Genomic DNA, 12,526 nt, shown 5'->3' with positions numbered 1-12,526 from the left:
AAGAAAAATAATAATAAGAGCATGATCACGTCGAGACTGAAAAATCTTCCCCTTTTTGGCTGCATTGACCAAGTAATTGAGTCGTCGTTGTGAAATTTTTGTATAGATTATATCGTCATAATTAAATATCAATATTTGATTAACTTGTAAAATGATTCAATTAGTTGAAAAATGTGCACTTGAGGTTATAACTTATAACTTAGTATAAACTTACATAATACGTTCTTAAACAATGCCACCACACTTAAAAGATAGCTTAATGTTTGCCCACCGGCCTTAATTTAATATAGACATATAAAATATTATGCTCTAATTATGATTAATCAATTCTAATTAATGAGCAAAGAAATCTATAAGCATACGAAATGCAACTTGGTGGTAGGACACGAAACATAAGACCCGGTGACTATACTAGCTAGACAATGACAAAAGAGTTTACAAACACGACTTAACAACTTATTAGCTCCTATAACAGCTTATCAAACGTATAGAGATTATCAGTTTTTTATAATAAATTTAATCAAACGGGCTCTTAATCAATTCACATTACAACGGTTTAGCCCACAGAATCTCCATCAACCACTCGACCCCAAAAAACAAAACCTAATTAACTACTTTTCGATGTCCCTAGTTTTGGAATTAATTAATAATTAAATGGATTAATACAAAATGAGAAGACATCTCATCTACTATAGAGAACATGTGCAATGTAACTTATTGCGGCCCCTAATCCATAATTAAAAATGGGTTAAACTGGGATTATGAACCATAAACAAATCTTGTTTGAGGTCAAAAGGGATTATTATATTTTATATTAGTGAAGAAGTATAGGGTTTATGATAGCCTCGTTGCTTCTTGGAATTTGTCCACATTAAATTTCTTTTGTCGTTGTTATCTTAATATTTTAATAATTTACTTTTTTTATATATATTTATTTTCTGCTAAAACATTAATTAATTAAGATAAAAACAACTTGTGAAATTCCCTTGTACCCTTAACTGCAGGCCCAAGTCATTTTCTCGTGGTCATCTCAAGAACCCTAGTTTATGAATATCTTCATTCCTTCCCATGTTAGTCCACTTGCCATTCTCAAATTATTATTCTTTTTTTATTATCGTCAGTGACGGAGCCAGTATACGGGCGGGGGGCTAGACCCCTCCCAACATTTCTCGAATCTCTATATAAATATAATTTGATTATGTACAATAGTATTAACAGCCCCCTAAAAAAATTAATGCATTCAGCTCATTCGTACTTAAAGTTCTGACTCCGCTAATGTGTATCGTCACGTTAAGTGACAAACATTTGACATTTAATTTTCATATTAATTTGTGATATGGTTAAGATTTTGCTTACGACAATATATATCGTAAGCACTTATTAGTTATTAGGTGAAATGTGTAGTTTGAGAAGCAAGCAATTAAAATAATATGTGGCCCTAATCCTCACAGTAATCATATTTTTTGATTGAAGGAGTCTGGATGTCGACAAATAAATAAAAGAGAAACTGTCTAAGAATCCTTCTATCACAAATTTAAAATTGTTACTTAATCTGTTGTGAGTCCGTCACGTTATCTTGGTTATTCTATGTTGCACCTGTTGAAAGTTACACCTGGTGTATTTTTACCGTTGATCTACACACACCAATACGGGTGTGTGCGTGTTGTGTGTTATACATGAATGGTTAATATCTACTCGGTGTAATTTCACCCGGTGCAGCTCAGTATAAACCCATTATCTTGTCCTTTTCTTCATACCCTAGTGTGTGTGAGTGTACGTGTATATATGGAATGTGTTTGTGTGTCTTTATGTGTGTGTTTATATGTGTACGTGAGTTTTTGAATGTTTTCATATGTATGTGTTTATGCGTGCTGAGTGTGTGTTTATGTGTACATAATTTTGTGTTTGTGTGTGTATATATATATATTTATATGAAACGAGCTCTGAAAAATGAGAGATATACCTTATGTAACTATGTTCTCATATTTTCCTTTAATTTTCGTAATCGGTACCGACCACCTACCCAAATGGGCCGTGTAGTTGATGCACTGGATCACTCCTCCTCCGGTGGGCCCATCAGGAAAATCAACGACACTGATGCTGCCAGCATCAAGATGAAACAATCCCAGCCATTCATCGCTCAGGTTCAAGCAATGCCCCATCATTGCAATGTGAAGAGCTGGATGGCCAACTGCAACAACAACATTTTCGGGATTCGACGATCCCTTCGAAAGTTCTTCCAATAATAATTGCCACGCGACCCCTGATTTTTGCCATAATTCTTTTTTTACCTCTTCCTCGAATCCCTTTAACCAACTCGATTGAAGAGGTTGAAAACTCGTCAAATCCTGTGTAATAAAACGTAGAAAATCAACAGGGTTATGACAAGTTCGTGTTTCCATTTATCTCATGACATTTTGTCTTACTTTCTTTGTTTTGTGAAGGATATTCTCGACATCGAAATCCGCTACTTGCTTTGCGTCCACATAGCGTGGCACACAATCAGCGCCCAAGCAATCAGCAGCTTCTTGAACCTAAACACGAGCTATTTCATTATTCATAGTAAACCTCACATTTGATATACAAAGATTGCTAAGCTAAGTGAATATAACTGTTTTTTACGAACAAAAGTATATACTTACTCTGGAGATTGCATTTGCTGTCTCAACCGATGCTACTGCACTGCTGCTGACTACAATGCTCACCTTTGCATCAAGAAGTAGCTCGGCAATTTTCTGTGCCTATATTTATATTAAAAAAAAATTAAAAAAATAAATAACACTAAAACTATTCGAAGATAGCACCATTTAGAAAAGTGTTTTTTTACCTGAATCGTTCCAAGCATGTTCATTGGGATATCCACAGAGAAAGGATTGCTGCCCTGCTAAGAAATTGGCGTGCCACTTAAAAATCGAGCAATGGTAGAAGAGAAATAACAAGAAAAAGACAAAATAATGGCATATTTTCAAGAAATCAATTCAAACTTATTTGCCTCAATATTCTCATCGAAAATAGTTAGCAATAGCACTCCTATCCCAATCACTGAAAATTTTATAGACTACACCACTTACAACAAACATTGCCTACTATAATTTTCGGATATTATATTATAGTAGTGTTTTCATACCTCTAAGTTATTCTGAGGGAATCCATGACAGACGAGTATAATCCTCGTACTAGTTTTCCTTCCTCCGCCAGCAGATATAGGCGAACTTGGTGTCTGCATTATTACATTTTAAATATCACACCAAGAACTTCAAATAACCTACAAAAACGTAGAACATATGAAAATATGCTTCTTTCTGCTGTGTTTTTTTTTTCAATAAATCTTTTTAGCACGGTCGTGCATAAGTAGACTGCATACCTGGTTAAGACGATTAACGCATATTTCTGGAGACCCGCCTTCAGATTTTGGGATGAAATCCAAAACACTAACACCACAATTGCTCTGAAGTAGAACCCTAAAATACTCAGTGCCCAATCCTACACGTGACAGACCAAAAAAATAGATTCGAATCAATTTTGTTGAAATGATAATAAACATCAACATTCAATTTCAAGAATCGAAGCAATAATTAATACACACACACACACACAATACCGATAGCTGTGGCAATAAGAGCCTGATTGACGGCATTATGAGCAACCACAAGAATCGATCTGCTTTCGTGTGTAAGGATTTTCTTCCAGCAACTTCTAGCTCTCGACCACAATTCCCTAACTGGATAATGACCGTCTATATTGAAATTTGGTGCATCCATTTGCCATTGAAGATAAGCCTCACCGTATTTGGCCTTTCCTTCGTTCTTGAGAAGACCCTATATAATTAAAGAGCAATAAAGTGGATTTTACATACACATGTTAATAAAATCCGGTTTGCGAAATTTAAACCAATAATTCGATACTAACTTGGAATGAGTAGAGATCAATTTCTCTCAAGTTGTAATCTGTTACGATCTCCTCTGCACGAGAACCCCATATAACCTCTGCAGTTCTCTTCGATCTATTCAACGGGCTGCAACATTTGCAAGAACAGGACAAACAACGTTTATGAACACACATAAATTAAACATTTGTGTACTTCAAATTGAAAATAAAAAATTCAGCTAAATTGATTTCAATTTTTGTTTTACCATCGATTAAAGCAAAATTTCCATATCCATTATGATTTCAAACTAAATAAACCCTAATTGCCACAATTAAGTTCAATAATTTCTGCATCGTCTCTTCGGAAAACTAAACAAAAAATCAATTAAATAAACTGAGTGTAAACAGACCTGGAGAAGCAGATATCGAAGGAATCTTCCAGAAGCATTTGACGCGAGATCTCGGCCTGAGATTCCCCTTTCTGAGTGAGCACCGAGAAATTGGAGCTGCCTTGGATCCGTCCCTCCGCATTCCACGTGCTCTGACCGTGCCTCACTAGAACCACCCTCTTCGCCGCCGTCACCGGCGGCAGACCTATGCTCTCCCAGCTCGTCAACACCTCATTCCCCTCATCGGAACCCTCCGATGGCACCGGCGGAGGTTTCTCGATTTCTTCTTTCAGGCTCGAAGAGAATTTCGGCACATTAATCCTCAGAGGCTTGCCTTGTGGCCACCGGTAGCGGTTGCTCCGGTGGTGGTGGTGGTAGGAGAATTCGGTGGTTCTGTGGAGGGGAAAGAGGTGGACTGTTAGGGCTGTGGACAACATGCTGCTGAGAAATTGTTTTCTTATTGGCTGAGATTTTTCTCTTTATTTTTGGCGCTAAAATTACATTTTTTTATTTTAATTTATTTTATGTGGTTTAACGTTCAGTTAATCCTGGATGGGGTCCACAGTATACGGATAAGCTGCAATTCTCAAGGTGGGCCTGATCCAAATAAGTATTGGGCTAGTTCACGTTTAGAATCATAAAGAAAAATGATTGCTTCTCGAGGTGAAAATCGGAACGAAATTTTTTATTTACTTCAGTCATGGTCCAAAAAATCGGATTTTTATTATACTATTTTCTACTCTGAATTTTGAAAATTCCAATTTCTAAATTTTTTGATCGAAATTGTAATATATATTAGATTTTAATTTTTATTTGATTCTAATTCTCAAAAATATTTTTGAACGTTCGAATTTGGTTAAAAAAATACATTTATTATATTAAAATTATTATATATTTTATATTATATATGAAAACAAAATAAAATATTTAATTTCCGCCTGATCCGCAATTTTCTGATTCTTGAACATATATGTTAATTTCAATTTCCAAAATTTTGATTTTCATTTTTTCCGAATATTTTTTGTACGGAATTGAAATTATTTTTCACCTCTAAAAAATTGACTTATACTGATATCGTTTTATTATATAATTGGCCAACTTTGGATCACTATGGATTTTTTTTATATATATATATGTTTTTCTTTAAATTACTAATTTACTACAGTAAGCCCATTTATTAACTAGCATAATTAAGCGTGTTGGAGGCCCATTGAATAAAACATGAGTAACGTGTATTATAGATTGTGGATTAGGATTTAGGATAATAATTAACAATCCCACGTGCATGCATATAAAACTTCCCAACAGTCACTTACTATTAATAAACAACGCAATTAAAATAATATTTACGAATTTTAAATTTCTCAACAAAAGAAGAAAATAATTAAAAATCAAAATGATACTTACCGAAGCATGTCTTCAAATTTCAGGGGTCTTCAAGTAAATTTGCAAAAAAGATTATAAATATATATTGGTGAAGTAAAATAAAAGATTCGATACTAAATACGAATATAAATTTAAATTACAATAAATATATAGACAGAAAAGTTAAACGCGGGTGCCGGACGTATTTAACTCCGATTCCTCTCTCACTTTCTCTCTCACACACAAAAACACATACTAACTCAGCCTTTCGTTACTCTCTCTCTCTCTCTCACTCACTCCCACACAGTACACACTAAAGCCTATTAGATTTTTTTCTTTCTTTTCCGCACCCACCAAAACACACACTCTCTCTCTCTCCTCTTTCTCTCTCTAATCTCTATCCATCGTTTTAACTCTAAAACCCTAACACCAACTTCAGATCTGCTTCCACATTCGATTTCTGAGTTCTTAATTCCTCTGTTCTATGCTTGTTCTACACTCTCAATCTTCTCTGTAGCTATGCATTTCTAGTTGTGGTAGCAGCTGCTTAAATGGCGAGCTCCGACCCTAGCAAGAAGCCCCGACCCGGACCATGGCCACCCGCACCCGATTCCGCCGCAATGCCGCCTTCCTCCTGGGCTAAGCGCACTGGTTTCCGTCCTAAATTCTCCGGCGAGACTAATGCCAGTGACTCCGGTCAAATTACCACTTTGCCCCTTCCCCCGGCTCAACCTCCGGTCCAGGAACAGGCTCAGGCGAAGCCCAAGCAACCGGATAGTAACCTGGACCTTGAAGCTGGGCCGGTTGCCCCGAGGCAGGGCCCCACTTCCAACGGAGAGGCTGTAGTTGCGAGGGATAGGGCGAAAGAGAAGGATAAGGAGCTTACGCCGCCTGTGAGGAAACGGAGGGAATCAGACGGCGGGAAGAATTTGGGGGCGAACGGGCTGCCCACGGCTGGGGAGGGTAGTCGAAGAGCGAGGAATGACGGAGCTGCCACGGTGGATGTGCTGCCGCAGTCGCTGGACGACGATGGGTTTATTTCGAGGAATTCGCACATGAAATACGAGCTTAGAGATAGCCCTGGCCTTGGTTAGCTTTTTTACATTTTCGTTTAATTACTTATTTAAGTGTTGGAATATTTAAGATTCTGTTGTTGCATTATTAAAAGTCAAGATAATGAGCCCTTTAATCACTTTTTATCGGTTATGTAATGATGGCGGAACGGTTGCAATCTGGAGTTTAAAAGTTGGAATATTCGAATTTGAGATTGATGCTTTAATGCATACCATTTGTTTCTATATCTTCAGCATTATTGATGACTATGTAACAGTGATCTTTGTTTTATATTTCAGTTCCCATCGGTCTCTACGGATTTCAACATTTTCTTTCTATCTTGGGTTCGTTGATACTAATCCCGCTCGTGATAGTTCCGGCAATGGGTGGCACCTATGTGAGCACTCGTAATTCGTTTCAACGTTTCATTTCGGAAAAAAATATTTCTCTTCTTGTGTTGAATATATATATGTTTTTAGATAAGTTGAACTAATTGTAGCTGTTTTTTTTTTTATAGGAAGATACAGCAAATGTCGTTTCCACTGTGCTATTCACTTCGGGAATGACGACGCTTTTGCATATATCGTTTGGGTCAAGATTACCCTTGATACAGGGTCCTTCCTTTGTTTATCTTGCTCCTGTACTTGCAATTATCAACTCTCCAGAATTTTTGGGGCTTAACGGAAATGTATGTAAATGTTTGGTTGCTGTTTTCTCAGGCATTTTTCTTTATATTCTTCTTTTCATCTGTTATGTGAAAAAGAGATACTTTATCGTAATTGCATAACTAAGAGCTTTTGATACATCTATGGGCTCTGTTTGCCTAACTCATCTAAGTAGGTAATCTAATGGGGTGCATCGGCTAGGTTCCAAATGCATTTTCTTCCATTTCTGTTAATACTGTATACAAAAGAAGAGTATAAAGATAATCTTACTCAGCTTTTTGTAGATCTTATATTTTTTGGTCTGCTAGTGATACGGCGCCGAATTTTATTCTTACCAAAGGGGTAATCAATCCCATACCGAAGTATGTTAAGTCATGATCCAGTAGTGAGACACTGAACTCAACTATATATAGGCTAGATTGCATTTTCTCATTCGAGCAGTGTGCTTGGGGATGAAACTGAAAGAAATATGTTATGCCAGTTTCATTTCGGTATAATCACGGACCAAGTATTATTATGGCGTCATTTGTTTTATCTATAAAATCAAGTACTGAGACGTTGACTGGTGAAAGGCCGTAATTTGCAAATGCGACTGCGGCAATTTTTTTAGTGCCAAATGTCCTGCAAGTATAATTGTTTGTTTTTTTTACTATCTGGTATTGTGTGCTTTTTACTTACGTTTTCCAAATGGCAGAATTTCAAGCACATAATGAAAGAGCTACAAGGGGCTATAATAATTGGTTCAGCTTTTCAGGCCTTCTTGGGATACAGTGGTTTGATGAAAATATTACTAAGGTATGAGTTTATTTCATCATATAATTATACAATATTTTATATCTTAACTCGCATGCCACCATTTATTTGTTCGCTTGGAATTTCTTCTAGTCCGGTAAGTAATCTGATTTCAAATTTCGCTTAGAAGGATTATTTTTGTTCAAAACTGGGACTCGATATATGGTAAAAAAAATTTACTTAGAACCAACAAAATTTTTAGCTTGATTCTGCGAGTCGGGTTGAAATATACGCTTTAGTGCGCTTTTACTGAATAAAATAGTTCAATAAAGATAGTGAATTTTTGGAATAGACAATCGTTGCAATGAAAAGCAAAGGGCAACTGATTGACATAGGGTTTTGACTTGCTTCACAATTGTATAGTACGTGCAACGTGATCTGCAAACAAAGTGTTCACTAATTCAGATTACATGTGCATTATTAGTATTTACTGACAAATAAAGACTCTCTCTAAGTTCTAAGTATACACGTGGATTGCTATTTGTGTCATTAACAGGCGTTATGGTGCCGGAGCTTTGTCACGTCGAAAACCCTCCTAAATCTGTCCTGTGCAAATCCCAATAAATGCCAATTAACAAAATAGGATCCTAACAATATGCGCTTGACATTGATTAGTCATAATCATTGACTCTCGTTAGATGTACGATACCTATGAGAGGAAAAAGAGTTTAGATAACACAAGCAAACCAACTACTATTAAATGCATTTTGTATCATCATTAAAAAAAATTAACACCTAAATTATCAGTTCAAAAATACGAATAGTTCAGTTAAAAAAATATGGCAAGTATTGTTAGGATCCAATTGATCTTATTTGGTCAATTAACATTGATTGAGATTTGCATAAGATGTGTATTGATAGTAATATCTATCTGATGTTGGTTCATATAAGTAAGACGTCTATTAAATGCTTTCCCGGTTCCTCGTATGCCCAAATATTCGGTTTCTGACCTATTGGAAAATAGAATCTTCTTTATAATGGAAATAAATAAAAACATACCAATAATTCATTTGTTTGTCCCACTCCTTTTCAGGTTAATAAATCCAGTTGTGGTGTCCCCTACCATTGCGGCAATCGGGCTTTCTTTCTACAGCTATGGCTTCCCGCGAGTCGGCTCCTGTATTGAAATCGGTGTGCTGCAGATATTATTAGTTATTATCTTTTCCCTTGTAAGTTTGACAACTGATTCTTGATTACCTGTATTAAACTTTTGTTCTCTCTTTTACATTATAATAATGCAAGAGTGAATTTCCGACACAGCAGCTTTAATTGACATGTTACTTCTTTTGCAGTACCTCCGTAAAGTATCTGTATTGGGTCACCGAGTCTTCCTAATTTATGCGGTAAGCTGATGTCGTTTGCGTTACGTATCCTGATTTTTTTTATGACAAATGTATTTCTCAGACATTAATCCGATTTCTGCTTTCTAAAAACCTAGGTTCCTCTTGGTCTGTTTATTACATGGGCTGCAGCCTTCCTTCTCACTGAATCTGGAGTATACAGCTACAAAGGCTGTGATCCGAATATACCGGCCGCGAATATAATATCGGACCACTGCAGAAGACATGTTTCAAGGATGAAGAATTGTCGAGTCGATACTTCTCATGCATTCAGATCTTCACCATGGTTTAGATTTCCTTACCCGTTGCAATGGGGCACACCTGTCTTTCATTGGAAGATGGCCCTGGTAATGTGTGTGGTGTCTATTATCTCGTCAGTTGATTCCGTGAGTCCGCACTTGCTTTCTCTTGTTTTATATCGCTATTGGTTTTGAATTATTATCAGAAGACTGATCCCTCCTCGGGGCCCACTTAAATCTCTAGGTCGGTTCATATCACGCAACGGCATTGTTGGTGGCATCGAGACCTCCAACACCAGGTGTCTTGAGTCGAGGAATCGGCCTCGAAGGTCTTTCCAGCATTCTAGCTGCTATATGGGGAACCGGAACAGGGTCAACAACTTTGACCGAAAATGTACACACCATTGCAGTCACTAAAATGGGAAGTCGAAGAGCAGTTGAATTCGGTGCTTGTGCAATGATTGTCCTATCTCTCATAGGTATATCCAATTCTAACATCATCACCAAATATGATTTTTTTTCCCCTTCTCTAAATTCAAGATTTTATTTCCCAGGTAAAGTTGGGGGAATTATTGCATCGATACCCGAAGTAATGGTTGCAGCTCTCTTGTGCTTCATGTGGGCAATGCTTACTGCATTAGGGTTATCGAATTTAAGGTACAGCGAGGCAGGTAGTTCGAGGAACATTATAATCGTGGGCCTGTCTTTATTCTTCTCCCTATCAGTACCCGCCTACTTTCAGCAGTATGGCATCTCTCCAAACTCGAACATGTCCGTACCAAGTTATTACCAGCCCTACGCCGTGGCTTCTCACGGTCCAATTCAGACAAAATCTGACGGGGTAATTTTACAGAATCTTCTCGACTTTCTTTTAATGGGCTAGCATTTAAATTAGTTGTTTCTGATTATTATGTTATTTCATCTGACGTGGCAGCTGAATTACGTTCTGAATACACTGCTTTCGCTTAATATGGTGATTGCATTCTTAGTGGCTGTCGTCCTGGATAATACGGTGCCTGGGAGTAGACAGGAACGAGGCGTATATACCTGGTCCGAAGCTGAGGCTGCTAGAAGAGAGCCTGCTGTGTCGAAAGACTATGAGTTGCCGTTTAGAGTTGGCAAAATTTTCAGATGGGTGAAATGGGTTGGTTTTTAGGGTTGAATTTTTTTGTGGGAGTACAGTCTTGCAGAGATGAGTTTGTGTATATTTGCTGATTTTTTTTTATTTTTTTTTTCTTTTTTTTTTTTTTGGAAACTAGAATGGCGGCAGCGGCGTTGGTGGTGGTGGTGGTTGGAGGGTGGAGAATGGTAGAGTGAGTCATGTGTTGTAATATTAAATTGTTTGAAAGATGGTGTATGTCTATTTTGATGTCTCTTGCTTATAACATTTTGTAGATGAGTTTTAGGGTTCTCCGTAGGTTGAGTTGGTTGATTACTGGCCATTAAATAAACTAATCAAATCCAACCGATCAACTTAATTAAAAATTGAAAACCATTATCGACCAACTTAGATAGGTTGAATATATAAATAATAATATTTCCATCATACAGATTCATCCAAATTAAAAATTAAATATATATAATAAGATTTACCTGCATGTCGAAATTTATTGTCTACAATTGATATCTTGCACAACTTTATAAAGTTCCGTTCCTTTCTGTTGTAAGATCAATTGAATAATAGTCATAAATTCGATTTGATGACAAATTAATCACAAGATACCAAAAGAAATATACGTATGTATGTACATGTGTGTGTATATATATTATGATTTATGTTCTTCGATTTAATTAGTATTTTCTATTAATTTGTTTTTTTTTAAACGGACAAGTTGCATGGCGAATCCTACAGAGGCACCAACCAGCACCAACAACGATCAACCCCTCCATCGTGATCGGTAAGCTAATTAACGGCGGCATCTCTCTCTCTCTCTCTCTCTCTCTCTCTCTCTCTCTCTCTCTCTCTCTCTCTCTCTCTCTCTCTCTCTCTCTCTCTCTCTCTCTCTCTCTCTCATTAATACGGTGCATGGTGCAGATTAAAACCTGAAGAATGAACCGATGAAAAAGTATTGATGTTTGTTTTACGATCAGCTTTCCATGTTTCTCGTCGTAGCGAGCTTTCCATGTTTCTCGTCGTAGCGATTACTTTTGGCTTTTTCGGGTATGCGCTGCTGCTAAGTGGAGAAAACAGACAAGATGCCTTCCTTTTTCGTGGCTACGATCTGTTGTTTTGCCATGCTTGGTTTATATGAGGTATTTGTTTTATTTTCGGCAATCGGAACTATTCGTTTCATCCACTTGCTTCGTACCGGCCGTGAAGATGTCGTTTATGCATTGAGTACTAAAAGCAAATTTGTCAAGGTAGTCATCAACGTTTGGGGGGGCGGGCCACGTCATCAGCCGTATCGAACGTGGAAGAAGAACGACACGTCATCATGATCTAGCGTAATAATTATAAACCGCGTACATTGTAAATTCGGATTTTTATTTTTATATCTAATTTGTTACAATTTATAGTTGGAAAAGCTTCGGCACCATGTTTTGTTACCACTTTTTCTACCTTTTGTGAATAATAATAATAATAATAATAATAATAATAATAATAATAATAATAATAATAATAATAATAATAATAATAATAATAATAATAATAATAATAATAATAATAATAATAATAATAATAATAATAATAATAATAATAATAATAATAATAATAATAATAATAAAAGCATGTTAATAAAAATAGGGGTATTTGCCAAGTTATTTACATCTACATCTGGTGTTGAATGAAATTTGTCAACACCGTCTACTTATTT

General features: G+C 36.5%; 2 protein-coding genes across 3 annotated transcripts; one reads left to right on the top strand and one right to left on the bottom strand.

Moving 5' to 3' along the window:
* Positions 1 to 1,757: 1,757 nt before the first annotated feature.
* LOC105972460 (phosphoglycerate/bisphosphoglycerate mutase family protein) lies at positions 1,758 to 4,759 on the bottom strand. 2 transcript variants are annotated; one of them, XM_088817268.1, is made up of 9 exons: positions 4,278 to 4,759; positions 3,910 to 4,015; positions 3,602 to 3,818; positions 3,365 to 3,483; positions 3,128 to 3,220; positions 2,828 to 2,881; positions 2,643 to 2,741; positions 2,427 to 2,534; positions 1,758 to 2,348 (listed from the first exon to the last, which is right to left on the bottom strand). In XM_088817268.1, the coding sequence occupies exons 1-9, from the start codon at positions 4,691 to 4,693 to the stop codon at positions 1,965 to 1,967; spliced, it is 1,596 nt and encodes a 531-aa protein (XP_088673394.1). In that variant the 5' UTR covers positions 4,694 to 4,759; the 3' UTR covers positions 1,758 to 1,964. The 2 variants fall into 2 exon arrangements, with proteins under 2 accessions (XP_088673394.1, XP_088673393.1); XM_088817267.1 differs by having other exon boundaries at positions 2,828 to 2,884; positions 4,278 to 4,744.
* A 1,010-nt stretch (positions 4,760 to 5,769) lies between these two features.
* NAT12 (nucleobase-ascorbate transporter 12) lies at positions 5,770 to 11,115 on the top strand. Its single transcript, XM_012982519.2, has 10 exons — positions 5,770 to 6,710; positions 6,974 to 7,071; positions 7,192 to 7,362; positions 8,034 to 8,134; positions 9,165 to 9,300; positions 9,424 to 9,474; positions 9,570 to 9,857; positions 9,955 to 10,189; positions 10,265 to 10,551; positions 10,645 to 11,115. Exons 1-10 carry the CDS (start codon positions 6,173 to 6,175, stop codon positions 10,864 to 10,866), a joined length of 2,127 nt encoding a protein of 708 aa, XP_012837973.1. The 5' UTR covers positions 5,770 to 6,172; the 3' UTR covers positions 10,867 to 11,115.
* Positions 11,116 to 12,526: the final 1,411 nt, after the last annotated feature.

Source organism: Erythranthe guttata, chromosome 4, assembly GCF_056151865.1.
Source record: "Erythranthe guttata isolate IM_541 chromosome 4, IM_541, whole genome shotgun sequence".
Lineage (NCBI taxonomy): Eukaryota > Viridiplantae > Streptophyta > Magnoliopsida > Lamiales > Phrymaceae > Erythranthe > Erythranthe guttata.
Note: the sequence above shows the minus strand (reverse complement) of the source record. Positions and strands in the feature narration are given on the sequence as shown.

Bases quoted from the DNA above. Each gene is read 5' to 3' on its own strand.
- LOC105972460 (XM_088817267.1), bottom strand. From the start codon at position 4,693: ATGTTGTCCACAGCCCTAACAGTCCACCTCTTTCCCCTCCACAGAACC. The intron at 3,819-3,909 runs GTTAGTATCGAA...TTAATTATATAG, and splicing joins TTGATCTCTACTCATTCCAA to GGTCTTCTCAAGAACGAAGG. The intron at 2,349-2,426 runs GTAAGACAAAAT...TTTATTACACAG, and splicing joins TCCTTCACAAAACAAAGAAA to GATTTGACGAGTTTTCAACC.
- NAT12 (XM_012982519.2), top strand. From the start codon at position 6,173: ATGGCGAGCTCCGACCCTAGCAAGAAGCCCCGACCCGGACCATGGCCA. The intron at 7,072-7,191 runs GTGAGCACTCGT...TTTTTTTTATAG, and splicing joins CGGCAATGGGTGGCACCTAT to GAAGATACAGCAAATGTCGT. The intron at 9,858-9,954 runs GTGAGTCCGCAC...TTAAATCTCTAG, and splicing joins TTATCTCGTCAGTTGATTCC to GTCGGTTCATATCACGCAAC.